This window comes from Panthera pardus, unplaced genomic scaffold (genome assembly GCF_024362965.1).
Source record: "Panthera pardus isolate Hobbes unplaced genomic scaffold, ASM2436296v1 HiC_scaffold_20, whole genome shotgun sequence".
Lineage (NCBI taxonomy): Eukaryota > Metazoa > Chordata > Mammalia > Carnivora > Felidae > Panthera > Panthera pardus.
Genome location: NW_026526766.1, coordinates 66,383,405 through 66,410,045, shown reverse-complemented (window position 1 = coordinate 66,410,045; position 26,641 = coordinate 66,383,405). Strand labels below are relative to the sequence as shown.

Here is a 26,641-nt window from a genome sequence, read left to right as displayed (position 1 = left end):
TGAACTATGGGCAACGTGACCCCTGAGGTTGAGGCCACCAACGCCCCACTTTCCCACTGCCTCCCAATCCTAGTGAGGAAAAGGCAAGGGGAGCCTGCATGGTTCAGTCGGTTAAGCGTCCGACTCTTGGTTTCAGTATAGGTCATGATCTCATGGTTCGTGAGTTTGAGCCCCGCATCGGGCTCTGTGCTGATAGTGCAGAACCTGCTTGGGATTCACTCTCTCGCTCTCTCTCTGCCCCCTCCCCTGCTTGTGTTCCCTCTCTCTCCAAATGAATAAACTGGAAAAAAAAAAAAAAAAGAAGGCAAAAATGTCCCGAGAAAGAGGTAGCACTTGTTATAGAGATGCCTCAGCACATACCTCACCAGCCTCCAAAGGGCACTGACCAGCCTGCAGCCTTCTACTATAGCACTTCCATAGGTTCACAGGTAACTGCTAAGAAGAGAAACTTCCATGATCATTTCTGGTAAATTCACAGCACTGAGAGCTGAAGACAGCTTCCAACTGTGAGGAAGCCCAGGAATCAGAGTAAGACAGCAACACTCTGAGAGGTTTACCGCTCTCACCTTACATCCCAAGGTCTTCTTTCTGTTCCTTGCTCTCAGGCTTACTCGCCTTACTCTCTCCTACAGGCCTTAGCACTTCTCTCTGCCTGGAGTGTTCTTTCTCCAGAGACCAGCAGAGCTACTGGTAGCCCCCTCACTTGCTTACAGTCTTGCCTCAAAAGTCACCTTCTCAATAAAGCCTCCCCCAGCTGCCTATCTAAAATGCCATCTCTCGGGGCGCCTGGGTGGCTTGGTCGGTTGAGTGTCTGACTTCGGCTCAGGTCATGATCTCACAGTCCGTGAGTTTGAGCCCCGCGTCGGGCTCTGTGCTGACAGCTCAGAGCCTGGAGCCTGCTTCCGATTCTGTGTCACCCTCTCTCTGTGACCCTCCCCCGTTCATGCTCTGTCTCTCTCTGTCTCAAAAATAAATAAAAACGTTTAAATAAAAAAAAAATAAAAAAAAAATTTAAAATGCCATCTCTCGAGGCGCCTGGGTGGCTCAGTCGGTTAAGCGTCCAACTTCAGCTCAGGTCACGATCTCGCGGTCAGTGAGTTCGAGCCCCGCGTCGGGCTCTGGGCTGATGGCTCAGAGCCTGGAGCCTGCTTCCGATTCTGGGTCTCCCTCTCTCTCTGCCCCTCCCCCGTTCATGCTCTGTCTCTCTCTGTCTCAAAAATAAATAAACGTTAAAAAAAATTTTTTTTTTAAAATAAAATAAAATAAAATGCCATCTCTCAGGCTCTGTGGTGACAGCTCAGAGCCTGTAGCCTGCTTCAGATCCTGTGTGTGTGCGTCTCTCTCTCTAACCCCTTCCTTGCTCATGCTCTGTCTCTCTCTCTCAAAAATAAACATTAAAAACAATTTTTTTAAATAGGGGTGCCTGGGTGGCTCAGTCGGTTGAGCGTCTGACTTCGGCTCAAGTCATGGTCTCGTGGTCCGTGAGTTTGAGCCCCATGTGGGGCTCTGTGTTACAGCTCAGAGCCTGGAGTCTGCTTTGGATTCTGTGTCTCCCTCTCTCTCTCTGCCCCTCCCTTGATCATACTCTGTCTCCCTCAAAAAGAAAACATTAAAGGGGCTCCTGGGTGGCTCAGTCGGTTGAGCGTCTGACTTCGGCTCAGGTCACGATCTCACAGTTAGTGGGTTTGAGCCCCACATCGGGCTCTGTGCTGAAAGCTCAGAGCTTGGAGCCTACTTCAGATTCTGTGTCTCCCTCTCTCTCTGCCCCTCCCCCACTCACGCTCTCTCTCAAAAATAAGTAAACATTAAAAAAATAAAAATAAAACATTAAAAAATTTTTCATAATAAAAAAACAAAATAAATAAAATGCTATCTCTCCACTCTGATGTGCATCATCCATCTTTCCTGCTTTCTGTTTCTCCTTAGCACTTACACTCACTAACACGCTGTATATTTTACTTATCTATTTAATTATCCGTCTACACCCATAGAGTATCAGCTCGCAAAAGGCAGAGATATTTGCTGTCTTATTCATCACTATATCCACAGTGCCTAAAACAGTGCCTGGAATGAAGAAGGAGTTCCTTACTTACTTGTTGAGTTAATAAATGGATGTTAACTGTATAAGGTTTTGCCAAGTGGAGCAGGCGGTAGAGGAAAGGTAAGGAAGACGATATTTTAGGTAGAAGGAAATATTCAACAGAAATTTATCAAATACCTCTGCCAGGTACAGGACTAAATAAGCACAAGCAATGCCGTGATAAATGAGACCAACACAAACAAGTGTCTCCCTTCCCAGCATTTATAGTCCAGAGAGTAGGGAGGTAATTGCAAAAGTGCATAAATGCTACAGCAGAGAAAAGAGAATAAGAAAATGCATCCAAAGGGCCCCATGAATGGATAGGTGTCCAGAAGAAGGGAAATCTAAAGCCAGGACCTAAAGAATGAGTCAGAGTTTGCAAGGTGTGGAGGAAAGGAGGCAGGACCAAGGAAGGAAGAGAATATGCAAAGACATAAAAGTGAGAAACAGCACAGCATAATTGAGAAAATGAAGAATGTCAGGATGGTGGAGGTGGACGGTGATGAAGAACCAGATGGCTGGACAGGCAAGCTGGAGCTAGATCATGCAGGCCTCACAGGTGGTATCCAAGACGTCAGAAAGTTTGGAGTTTGTCCTAAAGTCACCGGGGAGCCATTAAAGGTTCACCATTTGTCACGTGGGGCATTTTTTAAAGGCAAGCAAGAGAGAAAGTCAGGAGACTGGTGAGGAGGCTGCTGAATCTCTACAAGAGAAGATGACTTGGGCTAGGCTGAGAATGGGGACGAAAATGAGATTTCAGAAACATTTAGGCACAATTAGGAAAACCTGATGACTGATTCTATGTGGAAGGAAAGAAAGAAATTAAGCATGATGCTTATTTATGGGAAAAAAATTAAGAAAGGAAGAAATTAAGAATGATAAGGAAAAAATTAAGGGGTGCCTGGGTGGCTCAGTCAGTTAAACATCTGACTCTTGATTTCAGCTCAGGTCATGATCTTCCGGTTCGGGCCCCACATCGGGCTCTGTGCCATTGGTGCAGAGCCTGCCTGGGATTCTCTCTCCCTCTCTCTCTGCCCCTCACCGACGTTCTCTCTCTCATTTTCTCAAAATAATAAAATAATTAAAAAAAAAAAAAAGAATGATCTGGTTTAGACTAGCGTGGTCAGGGCATTCTGGTTTGGACTCCTGTTCTGTTTGAGAAGACCTACATCTGAGGAGGAAGAATAGAGTTCGAAGAGATAAAGATCATGCTCTTACTGTAGACAGTTTGAGTCTGGAGTGTCTGTGGAGTGTCTGAGTGAGCCTAAACAGCTGGCTGGAATGTTCTGGCAGAGAAATTGGACAGGAGATAGAGACGGCAGAATTATCAGCATATGAATGATAACCTCACCCCCAGGAGTGATCACCAAAGTTAGTGTGCAGAGTTGGGATTCTGATCTTTGGTGAAATCTGTGTCCCTGTTGAAACCATAAGCAAAATTTGGTGTGCAAATTCACATGCAGTTTTCTAAAGAGAGATTTCATACTTCCAGTTTTGATCAGATTATCCAAGTCCCCCAAAGAGATTAACACTAAGATGATCAAAGAGCCAAAACAAAGGCATGGAACTGAAAAGACATGGGAAAAAAATGATTCTACTATTTAGCTAAGTTGTCTTTCTTCTCCTTATACATAGACTATAAGGAAGAAATAATCACCAGAATGGTAACCAAGAGTCAGACAGCAAACTGTGTTCCTCATACTAAACTGAGACAAACAAGCAAATTAAAACATCTTTTTTTAAAAAAATTTTAAGTTAATTTTTTTGTGAGAGAGCGACAGAGAGTACAAGGGGGGAGAGGGACAGAGAGAGGGACAGAGAGAGAGAGAGAGAGAGAGAGAGAGAGAGAGAGGGAGAGAGAAAGAGAGAGAGAATCCCAAGCAGCCTCCACACTGTCAGCACAGAGACCCATGTGGGGCTTGAACTCACAAACAGTGATATCATGACCTGAGCTGAAACCAAGAGTCGGACACTTAACCTACTAAGCCACCCAGGTGCCCCTAAATCATCTTTTAGAAAAATAACTCAGGGCACCTGGCTGGCTCAATCGGTAGAGCATGCTACTCTTGATCTCAGGATTTTAAATTCAAGCCCCAGGGGCACCTGGGTGGCTCAGTCGGTTAAGTGTCCGACTTCGGCTCAGGTCATGATCTCATTGTCCATGAGTTGGAGCCCCGTGTCGGGCTCTGTGCTGACAGCTCAGAGCCTGGAGCCCGTTTCAGATTCTGTGTCTCCCTCTCTCTCTCTCTGCCCCTCCCCTGTTCATGCTCTGTCTCTCTCTGTCTCAAAAATAAATAAACGTTAAAAAAAAATAAATTCGAGTCCCATGTTGTGTGTAGAGATCATTTAAAAATAAAATCTTATAATAATAATAATAATAATAATTTACAAGAGCTATAGGAAAGAAAAGTTCTCTATTTAGTGAACTGGAATAACACCCCAACCCCAAGTTCATTGGCAATATTACACTGTTACAAGGATCATTCTCAAAACCAACATGTTCCAGCACTCAGGCTGAGAAATAGTATGTGCTAAGAGTCAATGACCAGAACTTTATTTTTCTTTTTAGTTTAACAGCTTTATCGAGATATAATTTACATGCCATAAAATTTACCTGGAAACTGTAGAGTTCAAACTTTTGTACAATTCAGCTCAATTAAATGTTTTTAAGCATATTTTACAGTTGTTTATCCATCACCACAATCTAATTTTAGAACATTTCATTACCCTAAAAAGGAACCTCATGCCCATTAACAGTCACTCTCCATTTGGCCACACTTTCTAACCCCTAGCCCTAGGCAACCAGGAATATATGCTCTATGTCTATAGACTGGTCTATTCTGGACAGTTTACATAAATGGTATCATAGAATATGTGGCCTTTGGTGACTGACTTCTTTCACTTAGCATGTTTTCAAGGTTAGTCCATGTTACAGGATGTGTCAATACTTCATTCCTCTTTATGGCTGAATAATATTATACTGTATGGATATAACACATTTTGTTTATCCATTCATCAGTTGGTACACATTTGTATTGTTTTCCCTTTTTAGCTATTATGAATAACACTGCTATGAATATTTGTATACAAGACTTATTATGGATGCATGTTTTTATTTCTCTTGGGTAAAGGAATGGAATGTCTAGGTCGCATGGTGATTCTGTATTTAATATTTTGAGGAACTGTCAGACTTCTCCATAGCAAGTGCTCCATTTAACGTTCAGACCAGCAATGTATGAGGGGTCCAATTTTTCCACATCCTTGCCAACATTTGCAACCATGTCTTTTTTACCATACCCATTTTAGTGGATTTGAAGTGGTAACTCATTGTGGTTTTGATTTGCATCTCCTTGATGCAATGATGTTTAGCACCTTCACGTGTGCTTATTGGCCATTCGCCTCTCTTCTTTGGAGAAATGCCCATTCAAATCCTTTGCCCACCATAGACTTCTTTTTAATCTTTGAGAACAACAGAGTAAGGCAGGACAGGCACTAGGTATTATCACAAAAGTATGAAAGATTATAAGAGAAAATAAGGATGAAAGTAAAGAAAAAAGAGCACTTAAGAGAAATTACAGGAGTCAAAAGACTAAAGGTCAACGAACGGCTCCAGTGGGCAAAGAATGCAAAAGCTGGGAAGATGGAAGGCTGTGGTCAGAGTGGGGAATTCTTGAATTAGTCTGAATTGATTTTATAGGTGGAGCAGTAAAGGGTGATGACCAAAAACCAAGCTGTGACTACGGAAGACTAAATCCTGAAAGCCCCCACTGAGAAGAAATTCAAAGAGTTCCCAGGGCTAGAGTGAGAGTCAATGAGACAGAATATGTGAAAGTGCTTTGTAAACTCCACAGATGTAAAGTTAGCTAAATTAGCTGTTTTTCCCATCTGGGTTAAAAAGGCAAGAAGCTTTGGTAAGTAACTTTGAAACTTGTTTTGGAAGATAATAATCATGAAGATGATTATAATAAATAGCAGTTAACATCTATGGTTCTAGGCAACGTGCTCAGGAATAGACACCATTTATCATATTTATTCCTGAAAAACACCCTAGGACGTAGGTACTGCTATTATCTTCATTTTACAAATGAAGATCTTTAGGTCAAACATATTAATGTTACCTTCTCTAATGCAAATCATCATTGGTTAAAAATGTAAACCACAGTTGGTTATCTGTCTACTGAATCTACCCTTATGGATATATCCCCAATTACGTGAAAAATCTTACCCATTATAGAAAAACTATAAATACTGTTCTCAAGGCACTGCTTTTATCTTTGTATCAGAGACTCAAATTTTTTGACAATCAAACATCCCCACCTTGGTACTACTTTGCTCCTTTAATGCTTCAACAATGTATAAATGGTTTCCTCTCCATAACAAAGTATAATATTTGTTTTAAGATATTTAACTCATCTAAAATTTATTTTGCATGGTATGGGATTAAAACAGTTTTCGATGTAGTTCCTTCATATTATCATTCAACAATGTCTTTTGTTAAACACTGATGGTATTAGTTTTTATTTTACTTATTTTCTCATACACTACTATCAGTTTATTTCTGATATTTCCTTTTTAAAATTCTTTTTTTAATGTTTATTTATTTTTGAGACAAAGAGAGACAGAGCATGAATGGGGGAGGGGCAGAGAGAGAGGGAGACACAGAATCGGAAGCAGGCTCCAGGCTCTGAGCTGTCAGCACAGAGCCCGACACGGGGCTCGAACTCACGGACCGTGAGATCATGACCTGAGCCGAAGTCGGACGCTCAACTGACTGAGCCACCCAGGCGCCCCTATTTCTGATATTTCTATTTTGTTTCTTCCATCACTGTTACTAACATGCATCCAGGTAGTCTTATTAATATGCTTTGGAGGTAAGTGTTGGTTTTGAATAGTAAAACTCCTTCTTGTTCCCCTCTAAACGACACAATCATTAATTAGACAATGAGTAGCCTTTCCTCTCTACCTGTTTTGTTTGGTCAATACACTAATTGCCAATATTTAAAGATCAGAAGATCAATAAGGTACTAAGGTCAGAATGTTGCCCCCCCCCCCCACATTCATATGTTGAATCCTAACTTCCAAAGGTGATGGTATTAGGAGCCTTTGAGAGGTGATTAGGTCATAAGGGTGGAGCCTCCATGGGTAGGGCTAGTGCCCTTATAAAAGAGGTTCCAAAGAGATCCCTATCCCCTTCCACCATATGAGAGCACAGTGAAAAGGTGCTAGCAATGAACCAGAAAGAGGGCCCTCATGAGAATGTGACATTCTGGTGTGGACCTTAGACTTCCAATCTCCAGAAGTAAGAGAATTATGTTTCTGTTGTTTCTAACCCTCTCAGTCTGTGATAGTTTGTGATAACAGCCTGAACAGACTAAGGCGATAAGTCCTGTGTCCTCCCCTACTCTCCTTCCACCAATAGATTTCTGGCTTCTTTTGAAAAATGAGCATCACTGGGCCATCTACCCACATGCCAAAAATCAGACAGAACCAAGTAGAAGCTATCCTTTTATTGGGCACACACATATCAAGTTCAAAGTGCCCAACATTCCCTAGAGTCTTACTCCCAGCCCACTTAAGTGATGTACAGTGCCAGCTTAGCGGCCTTTAGATATGCAAACTCTGGTGAAACCCACAAGTTTCCCTTTCTACCTTCAAAGCCAGAAAGTTCACAATTAATTTGCTACTTAACTTCAGTAACTACACCTAGCCTAGATTTCTGGTCTAATCTCTTAACTTCCATTGTATGGCTCCTGATCTTTTATCCCCATTTAATTTACAACAGATGCACCTAATTCTAATCCTCTCAAGTTATTTTGTGAACAAGAATAATTTTTAAAAATGTTCCCCCCTGAAGTTCTTTCCTGCTCCTTTATTCTGTGATTTATACTATCAATCAAGTTCAATTCACCATCCTATCAGGATCTTAACTGTATTGTATTAAGTCTATAAATTCACTTTGTTAGTATTGTCATCTTTATTATATTAAGACTATTCAGCCAGGAGTAGAATATATTCTTATTATTTGTTTTCTTTTCATTCTATTAAAGTATTATAATTCTCTGTATTAGGCCCTGTATCTTGTTTGATTCTATTTTTTTTAATTAAAAAAAATTTTTTTTAATGTTTATTTATTTTTTTGAGACAGAGAGAGACAGAGCATGAACAGGGGAGGAGCAGAGAGAGAGGGAGACACAGAATCCGAAACAGGCTCCAGGCTCTGAGCTGTCAGCACAGAGCCCGACGCGGGGCTCGAACTCACGGACCGTGAGATCATGACCTGAGCCGAAGTCGGACGCTTAACCGACCGAGCCACCCAGGCGCCCCTGATTCTATTTTTTTTAATAAAACAAGTATTATGTTTTTCATTATATTTTGTCTAGTGATAAAATAAATGACTGAATTGAGTTAGGGTGTACTTCATAACCCAGGATTTAAGCATCTCATTTCAAGATATGTTTTTGTTGAGTCTGCTAAACATTCAGGTTAGTCACCTGTCATAGGCAAATAGTATTATTTTTATCTCTACTGACCTACACGCATTCCATTGATCTCTTTCATATAACTTGTTACAACTAGTTATTTAAAACAGTGTTATAAAAAAGGGTGATATCCTGATTTTAACTTGAAATAAACTAATTTTTTCCATAATACTGGTATCTGCCACGACCAGAAACTCCATCAGTTTCCTTTCATGTCCTCAGACTTAAAATCTTCTTAGGTGTCAAGGTTATTCAACAGGGAAGGCAATCTTTTCAATAAATGAAGCTGGAATAACTGGACTTTTGTAGGGGGAAAAAAGACAAACCTTGACCTCTTTACACCATATGCAAATATTAAATCAAAATGGATCATAGGCATAAACATAAGAGCTAAATACAAAACTTATAGAGGAAAATGAAAGAGGACTTCAGCTACCTTCATTATGACCTCAGTCTGTACTTTCTAATTGATTAAGTTCTTTCCAGCTTATCTCTTAGCTCAGGCAAAAGACCCTGCAGGCAAAGCATCTCTGTGATGGGAACTGACACTACCCCCTCAAGCCAGCCCTGAGCCAGCGTGACTCCATGTGATTGACCCCAAGACAACGATCAACCCAACCTTTACTGCCCACCTGCGTGTACCCACCCACCTTTGTCCTACATTTTCCTTATATAAACCTGGAAGTATTTTCAGCACTTTGGAGACAGTCTTTGAGACATTAGTCGGCTGTCTTCTGGGTGTTGGCCTCACAGAAATAAATTCCTTTCTTTTTCACCACTGCTTGCCTCTCTATCTTTGGATTTTTGTCAGGGGTGAGTGGCCAAACCTGGTCTGTTTGGGAACCCCCGGAGCCCTGTGCCCCAGCTGCAAAAACACAGAAACAAAGCTTTATGACTCTTTGGGCTATACCAGTGATTTCTGATACAAAAAAACATGAGCCATTGAAAAGATACATTTTTGTGTGCGTGTTTTTTTAAATGTATCTAATGGATAAATCAGACTCCATCAAAATTAAAAACTTGCTTGTCAAAAGTTACCATTAAGAAAACAAAAAGGCAAACCACAAATTAGAGAAATATTTGCAAAAGATATACTTAACAAAGTGTGTCTAGTAAAGAGAATAAGGAACTCTCAAAGCTTTTTAAAACAAACAAATGTGTCCAAAAATGTGCAACAAAAGATTTGAACAAACACTTCACACAAGAAGATCTACGGATGGTTAACCAGTATTTTATAAAAAGATGCTCACCATCACTGCTCACTAAAACATACAAATTAAAACTACAATGAACACTAGACCATCTGAACCCAGTCTGTCTGGGACCCCTGGAACTAGGTGCTCTGGCATCCTTGTGTGCCAGCTATAATGGGAATATAAAATGGTACAGCCCCTTTGCAAAACAGTTCTGCAATTTCTTATAACGTTAAACACATTTTCGCCACATGACTCAGCAATCCCAATCCCAGGTACCTATCTAAGAGTAAGGAAATACATATCCATATAGTATCATGTGCACAGACTTCCAAAGTAGTGTTATTCACAATATAATGTTTTTTGTAATTTTAATTTATTTACTTTTGAGAGTGGGGGAGGGGCAGAGAGAGAGAGAGAGAGAGAGAATCCCAAGCAGGCCCTGGGCTGTCAGTATAGAGCCTGACACAGAGCTCGAGCTCACCAACTGCTAGAAATCACTTAGCCTGAGCTGAAATCACTTAGCCAACCCAATGAAAACCCTGAATACTGGGACATGGGTGAGCTTGTCAGTTGGCAATGTGTCATGTGTATGTCACATACCAGTGTCAGGTAAGTAAATGCCCTGACTCCGTAGGAGGGAGAAAACAATGAACAGTCTGCCCTTTGTACTTCTTCCATTGGCTGATTTTAATCTGCAGCCCTTCCCTCAAATAAACCAAAGCTGTGAGTATAACAGATTTCAGTGAGTTCTGTGAGGCTTCGTAAAGGTGGTCTTGTGGACCCTTGAACTTGCAACTGGTGTCAGAAGTAAGGGTCATCTTAGAGACCTACACTTGCAATTAGTGTCAGGAGGTGAGGGTAGTCATGTGTGGACTGTGTACCCCCCCCAACTTCTTAGTTGCCCTCAACACTCACATGCAGATGAATAAATAGATGGCAAGCAAATGGCTTTAAAATTCACAGTTGAAGTGGTTAATAATTACCTAAGCATATTACAAAGGTCATATCTATGAGCTTACATGCAGTTACAAAAGCTTTTCAGAATCTTTACAGCTGCCTGGTTAACCTGGAACCAACCCAAGTAGTGAAAGTCTGGGTTGAGGACGTATAATCAGCTATTTAACTTAAATGACAGAGCACACACCCAAGAAGGTAACACAGACAAAAACCAACCATCCCATCCTTGCCTCAGTGAATACATGTCATATAATTCTAAGTGGCTTTTTTAAGTTTATTATTTATTTTACGAGAGAGAGAAAGAGAGAGGGGGAGAGAGGGAGACAGCATGAGTGGTGGAGGGGCAGAGAGAGAGAAAGAGAAAGAGACAGAGAGAGAGACAGAGAGAGAGAGAGAGAAAGAGAGAGAGAATCCCAAGCAGGCTCCATGCTGTCAGTGCAGAGCCCAACGTGGGGCTCAATCTCACAAACCCTGAGATCATGACCTGAGCTGAAATCAAAAGTCAGAGGAGACACCTAGGCACCCCCTAGGTGGTTTTTACTTCCCTACTTAGAATCTGCAAAACATTTCAACTTTCAACTCCAACATTTTTCTAAGGTATGTAATTGAATCTCCTCTTTCAAATTGCTAGTGGTATTATCCATAGCAAGTAGTACCCTAGAGGTAGAATTATACTAGAAACACAGATGTTACCTTTGTAAAAAGTTTTACAATTCAGGTTAAGGAGTAGTATGGTCACAAAATAGGACAAAAAATTTTTTCCAAAGATGCCTCCATAAATTTGCCTTCGGAAAATATACCTATCATTTTCACAACTTTTTTAAAATTTATTTTTATTTATTTTGAGAGCAAGATAGCAGGCAAGTGGAGGAGGGGCAGAGAGAGAGGGAGAAAGAATCCCAAGCAGGCTTCAACTGTCAGCACAGATCCCAACGCAGGGCTCAAACTCACGAACTGTGAGATCATGAGGTGAGCCTAAATCAAGAGTCTGATGCTTTACCGACTGAGCTACCCAGGTGCCCCTCATTTTTACAAATTCTAACATTTTCCATGAGAGAAAAATAAAGTTTAGAAAAAACTGCATAAATAATACAATAAGTTTCTATTTAGAACATCATAAATGTTACTGTTTCCAATGCTTATAAATGTGTGGCAAAGTGAGTGCTCAAATGCAAGTTCAAGTTAAGTATCTATCCAGGCTGTTCTTTTTCATGCTGAGCCAAACTAGGTGAGGTGGTCGGTTAATGTTAGAATCAGAGACTTTGACAAGAGGCAAAGAGGACAGTGCTTTCCCTCAAAGCAAAGCCAAATCCATCAAAGGCTTCAAGTATCTCCATTTGTTCAAACTTAGAGATAGGTGATCTACTGAGCTGCTCTCAAGAATATTCTGAAAACTGTAAAACTCAAGCATTGGCATGAGGGATAAAATGCACTATCTCTCCCTTCCTAAGCCTCTATATCTCCACAAGACAGAGTTAGGAGATCTTTACTGTGGGTGCCAGTGTTCACCCAGCTTCAGCCTGACCTACAGAACTCCAACCTGTAGACTCAGCCCACAATATTCTTCAGCCAATGAGAACCAAGTTTGGTATTCTAATTGGAATTCACTAGTGATAGGCTCTTGAGCTACCGCTCGGTCCAAGAAGCCTTCATCACCACTGTGTATGATTTTCCCCCGCTAGAATGCAAGTCCTGCTCTGAATCTCCAACCCACCTAAAGCTCTAAAACCCCACTTAAAATGACTCTGTCCCCGAACCCCCAGTCATTGGCTGAGTGATTCTTCCACCCACATAGACAATCTAGACCAAGATGCTACCCTGAAGAAGGCAAAGTTAGAGAGACTGAGGCATGAGAAGTATCTGATCCACGGTTGCTAAAGGAAATGGATCATGAGCCACAGAATATAGGCTATACGATATATGGGCTGCCTCTAGAAACTGAGAATGACCCCTTGTGGACACCAAGCAAATGGGACCTCAGTCTGGCAACCCCATGGAACTAAATTCTGCCAACAGCCTGAATGAGCTGGGAAGAAAATTCATTCCCCAGAGCCTCCAGAAGGGAACACAGCCCTGCTGACACTGATTTCACCCTTGTGAAACCTGGAACAGGGAACCAGCTGAGCCATGCTGTGCACAGATTTCTGATTTACAGACAACTTTGTTGTTTTTTTATTTTTATTTTTTTAAATTTTTTTTTCAACGTTTTTAATTAATTTTTTTTTTTTTTTTTTTTGGGACAGAGAGAGACAGAGCATGAACAGGTGAGGGGCAGAGAGAGAGGGAGACACAGAATCGGAAACAGGCTCCAGGCTCCGAGCCATCAGCCCAGAGCCTGACGCGGGGCTCGAACTCACGGACCGCGAGATCGTGACCTGGCTGAAGTCGGACGCTTAACCGACTGCGCCACCCAGGCGCCCCCAACTTTGTTGTTTTAAGACACTAAAGTTTGTGGCAATTTTTTACAGCAACAGTAGAAACTAATATAGTGGTGGTTCCAGTGCCACCATCAACTTGCCTTATTTTTCTGTCCCCACCAGTCTGCAGTTAGGAACCTAGGAAACTGGAGTCACTGAGTTTCCAATACATAATACTTCTAGGATGTCCCACATTGCACTGTATATTCCGTCTTCCCACTAAAATGCAAGCTCTTCAAGGACAGAGATTATGAATGCCTTTTATTCCATTTTCATTATGCAAATGATATATATAGATTAATGAAAAATTAAGGGACCAAGTATAAAAGAAAATTAAAACCACCCACATTTTTTTTAAGTAATCTCTCCACCCAATGTGGGGCTTGAACTCAAAACCGAGACATCAAGAGTTGTGTCCTTTACTGACTGAGGCAGCCGGGCACCCTGAAACCATCCACAATTTAACAGTTAACCACATGTTAACATTTTCATGCCATTCTATACTTTCCTGTATACTTGCATATTTTTATACATACAAATAAAATCATACTATATATGCTGTTCTGTAACATTCTCCCTTAATAACATTATGTGGCTATTCCATGTCAATGGACAGGATTCTACACCATAATTTTTCCATTCTGTAGTACCTCAGACTAGGCCAGGTCCTCCTATTACAACCTCTCTCATGCCCCACACCTCTGCCTTCATAACACTTTCAACAGCTGTAATAACTCTTGTGATCATATGATGAGTTTATTAAGTTCTGTTTTCTCCATTAGATTATAACTTCCATGAGATAAAAGAGTGTGCCTCTTTTCCTCAAGACTAAATCTCCAAAGCCTAACCCAAAGAATATGGCCAAGAAATGTAATGCATGAATAGATGAGTTTAACCAAACCTCTTTTTTCAGCCATTTAGGTTGCCTCCTATTTTATTATTCCTAATAGAGGTTTCTAGCACACAGACTGTCAATAAGTGTTTGCTGAGAACTAAATAAAATAATAAACAGAATTTTCAAGAATGGTGAAGGACAGGGGTGCCTGGGTGGCTCAGTTGGTTAAGCGTCTGACTTTGGCTCAGGTCATGATCTCACAGTTCGTTAGATCAAGCCCTGCATTGATCTCTGTGCTGACAGCTCAGAGCCTGGAGCCTGCTTCCCATTCTGTATCTCCCTCTCTCTCTACCTCTCCCCCACTCATACTCTGTCTCTCTCTGTCTCTCTCTCTCTCTCTCTCTCAAAAATAAACAAACATATGGGGCACCCGGTGGCTCAGTTGGTTGAGCATCTGACTTCAGCTCAGGTCATGATCTCACGGTCTCTGAGTCCGAGCCCCACACGTCAGGCTCTGTGCTGACAGCTGGGAGCCTGCAGCCTGCTACAGATTCTGTGTCTCCCTCTCTGCCCCTCCCTCTCTCACACTCTGTCTCTCTCTTAATAAATAAACATTTAAAAAATGTTCTTAAATTAAAAAAAATAAACAAACATAAAAAAATTAAAAAAAAAAAGAATGGTGAATGATAGACATTCAGTAAACAGTAATTTAAGTCATCAGGAAGACGAGACAGAAGTCCTAGGTCCATAAACATGAAGAACTAACTGTACTTGGCTGATTAAAGGATCCTTAAGGCAAGTAATTTTAACTTTACTTTTTCAGTTCTTTTTCTTGTTCAAAAAGGGACAGGTATGCATGGTCAACAAGATTTCATAACTCCTTAAAAGGTATTCAAAAAAGGCATGTTTTACATATTAACTAATTACAGAAAAATGTTCTTCCTAAAATAGATGGGTATACAGCATGGTGCAGGCCCAGGAAACTGGGCAATCTTGTTATGGGTAGTTTAAAGAGTAAACACATTCTCTAAATTCTACCGTATCACTACCAACCCCCAAATAAGCCTTTATAAGTGTCATGGAGTAGACTGAATCAGACACTGAACCTATAGAGCCCTGAGCTTTAGGGAAGGTAATCAGGGGCCAATGATGTATCCACACAGAGATCTTAAACATAGAGTGTCTTTAAAAGAAGACTATTGTCTATTAAACAATCAACTAAATAAAAAGTAACATTATCAGTTTAAGTTACATATCTTCCAGTAAGTATTTAAAACACACAAACTGGGGGGCCTGGGTGGCTCAGTCAGTTGAGCGTCCAACTCCTGATTTTGGCTCAGGTCATGATCCCAGGGTCGTGGGATGGGGCCCCATGTTGGGTTCTGCACTGACCGTGGAGCCTGCTTAAAATTCTTAATCTCTCTCCCTCTGCCCCTTTTCTCTGTTCTCTCTCTCTCTCTCTCTCTAAAATATAAAAATCAATCAATCACACACAAATGGTAGAAATGCCCAAATGTGAAATAAGAATGACGTAATCATTAAAATGTCTGTTCTTTACCTGAGAGAAAAACAGAGAAAACTGCCTTCAAATTATTCAAAGCCTTCATAGATTATACAGGTTTCAAAGTTTTTTTAGTTATGACTTTACTGATTTATGTAACCTGCCCCTTCTTCTCTGCATGTTCTACTAAAGGTCTTTCATCTTTAAAAATCCAGAGGGAGATGCCCCAAAAGTGAAAAGTGCGTGGGGTGGGGGTGGGGGGTGGTAATGGAATCACAGGAACTTACCACTATATAATACAAAGAGCACAAGGGCATGAAGAGTGGGGTGGTAGTCCTAATGCTACTGTTTCATCAAGCCACTGACGTTTCCTAGACCCCAGTCTCTTCACCTGTAAAATAAAGGGGCTCCGTGATCTCCAGGGCCCTTCCAGCACAAACCTTCTATACTGTGGATTTCTGGGGAACGAGACAGTTAAAGGAAAGAAGTAAAACTCACGCTAGATACTCTGCCACAGGTTACAAAGGTAATTGAAAAAGGTCTCAAATAAAATGCCCCCTATAGATTTTACTTACAAATGTATGCCATCAACCTCCTCAGACCTCTACTTCCCGCATATCCTGTTAATACTGATTATCTGAAATCAGAGAGACATTTTACGGTCAAAGAGCCTTTATCAGCGATTGGGGCTTTAAATGGCTTCCTCAGAGGAAAGATAAAAAGATAAAGAAGAAAGTTAGATATGTGCAAAAAATATATCTTTGGAACCTCTATGGAAAAATCAATATTGATAAGTGAGATATATCTCACTTATCTGACTGCGAAAATTACTTAAGAGTTACAAAGAAAGAGTTGCTAAACTCTGTTAGGGTTGTTTGCAGAATGGAGAAAAAATTTCTAATAATGATATAATACCTATATAAAAAAGATTAAAGCAGTTCCCTACATACGTGAACCTAGCTTTACAATAACCTATGCGTGCTAAGAGTCACAGGCACCTTACCATAGCCTCTTCCGTCCCAGACACCCAGGACAAGGTAACATCCATGGAGGAAACACAATACCTCCCCTCATCCAATCATCTCCCCAGGGGCCAAGAGAGCTAGAGGTTTTGTCCTACTACAGTTCCCACATCCATGAATCCTGTATCTTAGAACTAGAAACAGCCCTGCTCTATTCAAAGGGGCTTCCCCTTTGGGAACAATTTCTATAATAATAATAATTCTCTGTCTAAAAATTGGCACATACACTGTAAAGCTAGCTTTATGGTTTTGAAAATGGTAGGCAATGTAGAATGTGGCGGAAGAGATGTTTTTGGAATTGTCGATCAGAGTTCAAAATATATTATTACTATCCCTCTCCCCACAACCGAAAAAAAAGAAAGACCATAAGCCTTACCCACGTTCTCTAGCACCTCAGCTATAATAATAGCTCAGCTACAAAACAAGTCATTTTCCTCTCTGAGCCTTAGTTGGCACTCACCAATGTTTGATGGGGTACTTTAAGGAGGTTACACACCAGATAATCTTAAAGAAGTCTTTCATCTCTGATGCTATGTGGTTCTAAGATAAATGAACTTTCCTGAGTTAACCCAGGCTCAAAACCTTATTGATAGCATTGTTTCTACGCAGAAAAGTTGTACACATCTCAAACAACCAACTTAAAAGTGAACTTTGGGAACATAATCCATTTGAAGTTGGGGCCTTCTTGTATCTCATAAAACACTGTCTACCATTTTCCTATACATCCTTATTACTGCAGTAAATACATCGTCAGGTCAAAAATATTATTTGGAGAAAAAGAACACATTACAATAAGAATGGTAAGGCAATACAATACTGCCTTTTCTTTACTACTAGTGGAATTCTTACAGTCATCTTGGCATCTTAAATTTTCTGGTTAGAACAGGTCAAAGGCATTCCCTTTCCCATTTCTCTTCTAACTTTCTTCCTTCCTCTACTATTTCAATTCAATAAGCTACTATGGAATAACTCTTGGGTATTTAAATCTGGGAGCTAAACATGGCACTCGAGAGAGACAGAGTTGGGCAGGGTGCCAGAAGACTCTAAGATGCTCCAATTATTCCCTCCCCTTGAGTTTGGGTGGGACTTGGGACTTGCTTCTAACATGTAGAATATGGCAAAGGTAAAAGGACATCACTTCTATAATTATATTACATGAAATCTAACTTTCATCTTGCTAGCAGACTCTCTCTATTGATGCTTTCCCTCTCTGGCTTTGAAGTAAGCCGCCGTGCAGAGTGGCCCATATAGCATGCACCAAGGGTGGCCCTGGGCTGACAGCCATAAAGAGCTAAGGCTCTCAGTCTAACTATCTTGAAAGACCGAGTGCTGCCAACAACTACATGAGCTTGGAAAGGGAGCTCCCAAGCAGAGTCCCAGCCCTGACCAAAACCTCGATTGCAGTCCTGTGAGATCCTCTGAAGCAAGAGATCCAGCTAAGCCATACCCAGATTCCTGACCCACGGAAACTCTGAGATTCTAAATGTGTCTTGCTTTAAGCCACTAAGTTTATGCAATATTGTTACCTAGCAAATTATAATTAATGCAGGCAGAAGAAACACACAATATAATTGAAGAAGAACTTCAAGACAAGAGAAAAACAAACTTGAGACAGGAAAGTTCAGGTAATAAAAGATCGCTATGGGATAAAGTCTGTTTTGAAATACATCATGAAGAGGTTAGTTATGAGACCCCCCAGCCCTTACATCTTTCAAGAACTTCGGTTGGCAGCTGAGCGGTAGAGCGGACAGCACACAGACAGAATGAATATCCTGGACAAGACTACTACTACACGGAGAAGCAGTGGGAGAGGACTGAATAGGTACAAAGGGTCTATCTAGATCATGGGAAGCCTGGAATGGCAGGTGTTGAGTGGGCTCATTTACGATACTATAGGCATCAACACTAAACGAAAGGCTCTTGAGCAGGGAAATGACCATAAAAAGTGTTTTAAAGAACTTAATCCTATCACAGTATAAAGGATGGAGAAGATTAGAGATTAGAAGACCAAGAATAGATAATGCCAGCACAACAGTTGTCCTGAGGCCAGCAAATGTGTGGAGGAAAAAGGCTCATGCTGATGAATAACCAAAGACCTGCAAATTAAAACTATACAACACCATTTTTTGGTTAACCAAATTAGTGAAAAATATAAACTAGTAATACTAGCAAAGATAAAGCAATCTCAGACATTGTTGGTGGGAATGTAAATGGAATAGCCTTTTTATGGAAAGCCATATTCATCAGCAATATTTATTAACAATCTTAAAATATTCAGATTCTTAGACTTGATAATTCACTTCTTAAAGAATATTTTAAGAAAAAAATGTATATATTTTTTTACCCATTCAAACACATTTAATTAAGTGCCTATTACATTCCAAATACTGAGGATATAGTAATGAACAAAACATACCTCACTTCTGCTTTCAGGGAACTTAGAAGAGCCAAACATTTAACAAATAAGTGCAAAAGTTTATAGGATACAATGAGAGATTATGTATTTATGTACGTATGTAAACTCTACACCCAACATGTGGCTTGAACTCACAACCCTGAGATCAAGAGTTGCAGGCTCTACTGACTGAGCCAACTGGGCACCAGAAGAGAGAGCATTTTTAAACACTTGATTTAAAGTGTGAGATCAGGGGCGCCTGTGTGGCTCAGTCAGTTAAGCGTCCGACTTCAGCTCAGGTCATGATCTCACAGTTCGTGGGTTCAATCCCTGTGTCAGGCTCTGTGCTGACAGCTCGGAGCCTGGAGCCTGCTTCGGATTCTGTGTCTCCCTCTCTCTCTGCCCCTCCCCCCTTGCGCTCTGTCTCTCTGTCTTTCTCTCTCTCAAAAGTAAATATTAAAAAAAAATAATTTGTTGGGGCGCCTGGGTGGCTCAGTCGGTTAAGCGGCTGACTTCGGCTCGGGTCATGATCTCACAGTCCACGAGTTCGAGCCCCGCGTCGGGCTCTGTGCTGACAGCTCAGAGCCTGGAGCCCGTTTCAGATTCTGTGTCTCCCTCTCTCTCTGCCCCTCCCCTGTTCAATGCTCTGTCTCTCTCTGTCTCAAAAATAAATAAATATTTAAAAAAAAAATTTGTGAGATCAGAAAAGACCCTTCTGGGAAATAACATTTATTTATTTTTATAATGTTTATTCATTTTTGAAGGAGAGAGCACAAGCAGGCGAGGAGCAGAGAGAGGGGGTGACAGAGGATCCACAGCAGGCTCTGTGCCAACAGCAGCAAAACCGATGTGGGGCTCAAACTGATGAACTGTGAGATCATGACCTGAGCTAAGTAAGGTTGAACACTCAACCGACTTAACCACCCAGGTGCCACCTGGGAAATAACATTTATATTGAGAGCTGAAGGGTGAGTAGAATTTAGCCACGTGAAGAATGGGAGAAAGTTTTCTTCTTGACAGAGGAAATAATACTCATGAAGGCAAGAAAGAGTTAGTTGTATTCAAGATTTTTCTTTTTTTACAAAATTAGTTAATTAATTAATTAATTTGTTTTTTTAGAGGGGGTGTAGAGAGGGAAAGGAATAGAAAGAATCTGAAACAGTCTCCATGCCCAGCACAGAGCCCAACATGGGGTTGGATCCCATGACCCTGGGATCATGGCCTGAGCGAAAATCAAGAGTCACATGCTTAACTGACTGAGCCACCCAGGCACCCCTGTATTCAAGATTTTTAACCTATTCAACAAATATGTATGGAGGTAGGTCCTAATAAGTATCAGGTACTAGGGACCGAGGATAAGAAACCGAAGAAAATAGTGATCCAGGTCAAGTTGAGGTAGTAGCAGATAAAACAGGTTTAAAAAAATGTATAGCTATAGTAGGGCCTAGTATTCATAATGAAGACAAAGATATATCAGGAAATGATATAGGAGGAAACTAATGCATGTGGCAGGAAAAAGAGGATGGCATAAAGGTAACAAACACAAAGGCACTGTGTCTTCTTTCAAACCCAAACAGTATAGACTTACCTGAGAAAGACACGTTCAAAACGTATTGTTCATTAAATAATATATATACCATTTATAGGTAGAAATACTTAGATGGGTCGGTACTAAAATGTTTATATGCAGAGAAGAACAAGGAGAGATCAAAAATAAATAAACATGTACACACGAATTAAAGTGTAGCTATACTCGGGAAACTATTTCCCCTACAGCTATCCATGAATGGTTCCCAGCTCTGCTAAGCACTCAGGGAAAAGTAATCATTTTTTGGAATAAAAAGCAGGCTTTCTTTGTGAGAGGCCAAAATACACACACACACACACACATACACACATATATGTGTGTATGTGTGTGTGTATATATAAATTAAAAATCGACCAAATGAACCTCCACAAGGTTAATGTGAAGAGTGACATTTACACAAACCTTATGGTGAGAATAAGCTTGGAACCATCAGCAAGTTACAAAAGAAGCCATATACATGAGTATGACCTCATATGAGCAGCAGACCTGAGGGAAGAGAGCCCTTTTCCAACCTCCTAAATTATCTAAATAGTGGTATTTTATGGTTGGTACATGTGAACAGTGTTAAAGAGTCAAACATGGGGCACCCAGGTGGCTCAGCCAGTTAAGCATCTGACTTCAGCTCAGGTCATGATCTCACAGTTTGTGGGTTTGAGCCCCATGTTGGGCTCTGTGCTGACAGCTCAGAGCCTGGAGCCTGCTTCCGATTCTGTGTCTCCCTCTTTCTCTACCCCTCCCCTGCTTGCACTCTCTCTTTCAAAAACAATCATTAAAAAAAAAAAAAAAAAAAAAAAAAAAAAAAACGAGTCAAACAGTATTTGACAGCAAAAAACACTACCTACAAAAAAAAGATGTAGAATTCTGTACTATTTTTCCAACTTCTATGGGTCTAAAATTATTTCAAAATAAAAAGTTATATATATATATATGTATATATGTATATATACATATATATATACATATATACATATATATATATATGGGCTATCTTGTTACAAGAATACAAGGCTTAAAATCTGTGTTAATTTTATGAGGCAATCAAAAAATAGGATAAATGAAAATCCTCCAAATTACTCTCCGTGAGTCCAGTTTTTACTTCTGTCAAGGGATGCAGGTGCTTTATCAGGGGAAAAGCTCATGGTCTGCGTTTGATATTCCACTGACCAACCAGACTTTTGAGAAAATCATTTCAATCTCTCTAAGCCTCTGCTACACCTACCTCACAGCATGGTATCATATGCTTGCCAACTATGGCATGCTAGACAAATATTTATTATTATTATTTAAAATTTTATTTATTTGAATAGCATTATTCCTTCATCCAATGGGGAACTATCTTTGAGATATTACTAACTATTTGGGTCTCTTCAGGTTTGTGAAATTATCAAATTAATCTTCTATTTGCTGGTAGTGGCCATAACTTAACAAACAGATTTATCTAATAATAAAAATAGTTATCACATCCTGGAAAATGTTTCTTAAGACAACTATAGCCTAAAAAAATGTTTCTACTGCTTAGCCTTTTCCTATAAAGTTCATTAATTGAATTGGATAACCCATTACTTTAAAATTAGTTTGGTTAATTCTGAAGATCTGTCTTTATTTATTAGACCTGTCTAATCAAGTAGGGCATAAATATACCGTGTGGACAAATATACTGACATCATACCTAAAATATGTTTCATGAAATACATTTCCCTCACAGACATTAAAAATGAAGTCATAGCTCCTCCGAAGAAAAAAGACAATTAAGGAATTTCAAGACATTCAAAAGATGAAGCTTGAGAACTCAAAACAAATTTTAAAGTCTGACAAAGAAAATGTATCTTTTATAAAATTGGAAATTTATGCGTACTGTACTTATAAATGATGCATCACAAAATGTTTCATTATACTTTTAATGTTTCAAAATCCATTACCATCCCTCTCTCTCCCATCAAGTACAATCTTAGGAAGAAAAAATATTATGTTATTTCCTGAGTTAAAACTTTGTGTACAACCTATGGGCTAATGGGAAAACAGAGTAAAGGAATAATCCTCTCAAATCAAGCCTTTATTCGTTAAACCCTGAAGGTCACCCATTTTAACCTGGCAGCTCATTTTATTTCCTGGAAAATGTATTTAGAAACCAAAACCAGGAATGATTCAAGTGGACAGTTAAAAAACTAAAAACACCCTTAGGAGTCATATGAAAATAATATCTTACTGAAGATTATTAGAAAATATAAAAGAGCAGGATTTTCTACCCCCCGTTCAAAGTTTCCATGGAGTTCATTCAGCCAACAGTCTACTCACTTCCGGTGGGTGTGGTCCATGCCACTGTTTGGTATTGCTTCCAACTTTGCATTTTTCTGCCCACAGATATTTCCATAGCTGTCGTATCCTGACACTAGTCTCGCTGCTGCACCTGTTGCTACTGAAAAGCCACAAATAAATCCCTAGAAAAAAAAAAACAGAAAAAACATACAAATAAACCATTTCAATAGCAACAGTCACTACTTGATACGATAATGAGCTTCTTTTGTCTGTTGAGGGGAACAAAGAGCTATCTTTCCTTATTGCAAACACTATTCTACTGTTTTCCTTGGATTTCACATGAGCAGCACAAAGAAGTCCACAGGGAAACACTATTTACTACCATAACAAAACAAATCTCAAGCTTTTACATCATGAGATCGTCTTTGCATTTTATAATAATAAGAGCAGCTTCTCTGTATGGAACATCTGCTCTGTGCCAGGCTCTGTACTAGGTGCTTACCAGACGTTATCGCTAATCCTCATAAGGAAACTGAGGCCCAGAGAGGTTAAATAAGTTGCCCAAAGCCATAGAAGCTAGTAAAGATGAGAGCATAAAATCAAACCCAGCTTGTTTCATTCTTCAGCGGTTTTTGGTTGTAAAAGAGTTCTGTTAAATTAACAGCAACCGATGAAAGAAAGAAATTCAAAGAACAATAGGTATGTGGGTTTTGAATTATTACCACTTTGGTGCCCACAACAGTTCTGTTTCCTTCCTTCAGTAAAGCTGTAGACAAGCCAAAAAATTACACCATGAAACACTACTCTGCTTTTAATATTGCAGAGTCAAGGAGAGTGAGGCACTGAGTCTGTGTGCCACAAAGGTCACTTCATTTCATGGGAATATGATTCATCAGAGTGCCCAAGGCAAATAAATTGTAGATGCTTCCGAACTGCATCATGCTTGCTAAATCAAGTATGCACGAAGAGCAGTAACAGCCTATATTCCACTGCAGGCTGGTAGGCATTAAGAATAGGAAGTAAGGTGAATCATTACTGATCAACCGAATTGGGAGAAAAGGCTGGGGCTAGAAAATCTTGCAATGTGGTCATTAAAAGGTTGAGTTTTGATTATCTTTACTGAAGTGGTTAATGAAGGTAGAGATTATCACTGTTTAACTTATCATAGCCAAGTCTCACGAGTAGTACTCATAGAAGCAGTCAGCCATACTAGGTCTCAGGGCTACGGTGGTAAGTACTGTGCTCACACACAGTTCCTACAAGAAAAGTAATTCCCCCCTTAATTACTTTCCTAAAAAGGCAAACAAATTCTTTTTTTCTGAATGACCCCTCTATTTTTATCTTGCAGGTAAGGAAAAAGAGTAAGGAGTGTGGCTCTAAATACTAGAAACTGCTTGAAACTACGGTTTACAAGAAAGTCAACTCCAGAAGTGGAGACTATCCCAGATTTGCCACTGCCATGCCTTCTGATCCTTGCCAGGTTACTTTAACTCTCCACACCTCAATTTACTCACCTGTGAAATGGAGATAATGACTGTGTAGCTCATAAGACTGCTGTAAGGATTAAATGAAATAATCCTATAAAGTGCTAAGAATCCTGCTTGGCACATAGTAAGAGCTCAATAAATATTAGCTAGTATTGTTAGAAATGAGAACATGTAAAGGAAAAGACCATGGGCTCCGGGGGCAGATTAAGCTTCACTGAGAACTCCATTTTCTACTTGTGTGACATTGGACAAACTTGCTAAATGCTCTGTGCTTCAGTTTTCCCGTCTATAAATTGAGGCTAAAACCACTTACCACAAAGGCTGCTGTGAGAATGACACGAAATAATGCATGTAAGTGTCCTGTTTCAATAAAAATGTTAGTACCCTTCTGCCTCAAAGCTAACTGCTAGCACTAGGGTCAGGCATAGGCTGGTCAGGACTCACCCATGCACCCTCACCTTGTGGCCCACTCCCTCTCTCCTGACTCCTCCAAGAAAAATGCAAGACAATTAGTTCTATGTCAGGACTTCAAGCCAATATGAAAACATAAGAAAATAAAAAAAATTAATTCCCTGCACACATACACATGTTCAAATCAGCATTCCATCTTAAGCAGATCCCTGAACCTATCATTGGGAAATCCTATACTGAACAAAAACTGGAAGTGGAGGTAACATTAGGAGGTTGAACGGCCAATTTGCCAATACAGTTCTTTGACAAGAAGAATCACCAAGTAACAGAAAGGGAACCCAGAAAGATCTGGATTAAAACCCTCACTCTACCATGTACTACCTATGCGACTCTGATCCAATTACCTACTTAGAGTATTTCCTCCTCATCCCTAACACAGAGCCCCAACCTCTATTTCACAACCCAGTGATGAGGAGTAAACGAGACAATGCACATCTAATCCCTCGCTGGTCTGGTACACAGCTGGTGACCAAGACATGGTAGCTGGCAGTGGGAAATCTGAATGGTGAAGCCAGACCAAAGAGGTTGACAACGGTAATTGGGGACTAACCAAACACTCCTTCAGTTCTCTTCTTTCAGAACAAAAATGTCTAGGGGGAAAATGAGAAATACTGTAACTCTGTCACTACACAGAAACATTTAGACCACAATTACAATCTTCTTCCACTATAGTCAAAATGGCAAGGCCCTTGCATAATTAAAAGGTTATGTTCTTCTTTCACTTTTTATAGAAATTTTCTTATGTTTGATACGTACTTTGTGTTACAGATTCCTTTCAATGGCTTCTGATTTCCCTTTCTGACTATTTTTAACAGTACTGTGGGACATGTGAGGTTCTTTTTTTTTTTTTTTTTTTTTTTTTTTTTATCATAAGCCACCTCACATCCCTCTGGGATGTAGGCAGAGTATAAATTATAAATGTTACATATATATGGTAAAATGGGGACACTGACATATTTTCACACTGGCCATTTAAACTTCTTAGTAGTTTCCAAAAGCATTAGAGAAGAGAGGGTGAGAAGCTTCAGGGGAGAAAGGAAGGAGAATAATAAGCTAAGAAGATAGGAAGAAACCATGACTGTTATCCCAGGGACTTCCCATATGGTACACGTACTCACAATGGGGAATTAGGCCAAATATAATTAAAAATACAATCTCCTTTAAAAAACAAAAAATTCTGAAATCCAAATGCAGGAAGCAATATAGTTTCAGATGAGAAAAAAAAATGTGGTGCACGAAATTAAAATAGGATGAGAGAAACTTTACAGAATGCACTCAATAATTTAATGGCTCTAAGCGGGGAGAGGAAGAGGCATTCAAGAGAAGGAAATCATATTAATGAAGCAAATGATAAGGGGGATGAGGAAAGCTTTTATATGCCTATAGAAGAGAGCAATCACTGCAGAGAAAGTAAGCCTATTAGTAAGGAAGAGAACCATGGCTAAAATCTTAAAAGGACTGAGTTACTGAATTGCTTTCAGAACAGCTATTTTGAGAGAGAGAGAGAGAGAAGGAGCAGACAAATCTAATCACAAACAGAAGGTGACTCAAATCAGATAAAGGCATACGGCAGTGGTGGATCCCACGCCAGATCTGGCAAACTAGGAAGTGCCTACTGCCTCAGAGGGAGACAGACCATTTCTGAACTGCACTCATTAGTTCAATTTAAGAAGGAGGATTTGCTTAGTTTCATTCACTAGTAGTCAAAAAAGGGGACACATTTTATGTCACAAGCATGTATGAATTTCAAACCTGGAGCCTTACCATGCAACTGAGCAAGGCGAAAGCCTTAGTTTGGGTTTTGGGTGTGGAATAAAAACGGTCAACAAAAACACATGTGGCGTGTGGCGGGTGGGGATGAAATACAAATCTAGTAAAATGTTTCAAAATAGAAAGATGGGGGAAAAGATTTATGTTTATAGCTCTGAAATGAAAGTATATCTAGGCTCTTTTTTTC

At 40.1% G+C, this 26,641-nt stretch overlaps 1 protein-coding gene across 3 annotated transcripts in view; it reads right to left on the bottom strand.

Moving 5' to 3' along the window:
- The window catches only part of SLC44A1 (solute carrier family 44 member 1), a 200,813-nt gene that overhangs the window by 111,452 nt on the left and 62,720 nt on the right, over nucleotides 1–26,641 (bottom strand). For all 3 annotated transcript variants that reach the window (XM_019454292.2, XM_019454294.2, XM_053908149.1), the window contains exon 3: nucleotides 22,766–22,908. In XM_019454292.2, the coding sequence (XP_019309837.1) occupies nucleotides 22,766–22,908 (143 nt within the window). The remainder of the gene's footprint in view (nucleotides 1–22,765; nucleotides 22,909–26,641) is intronic.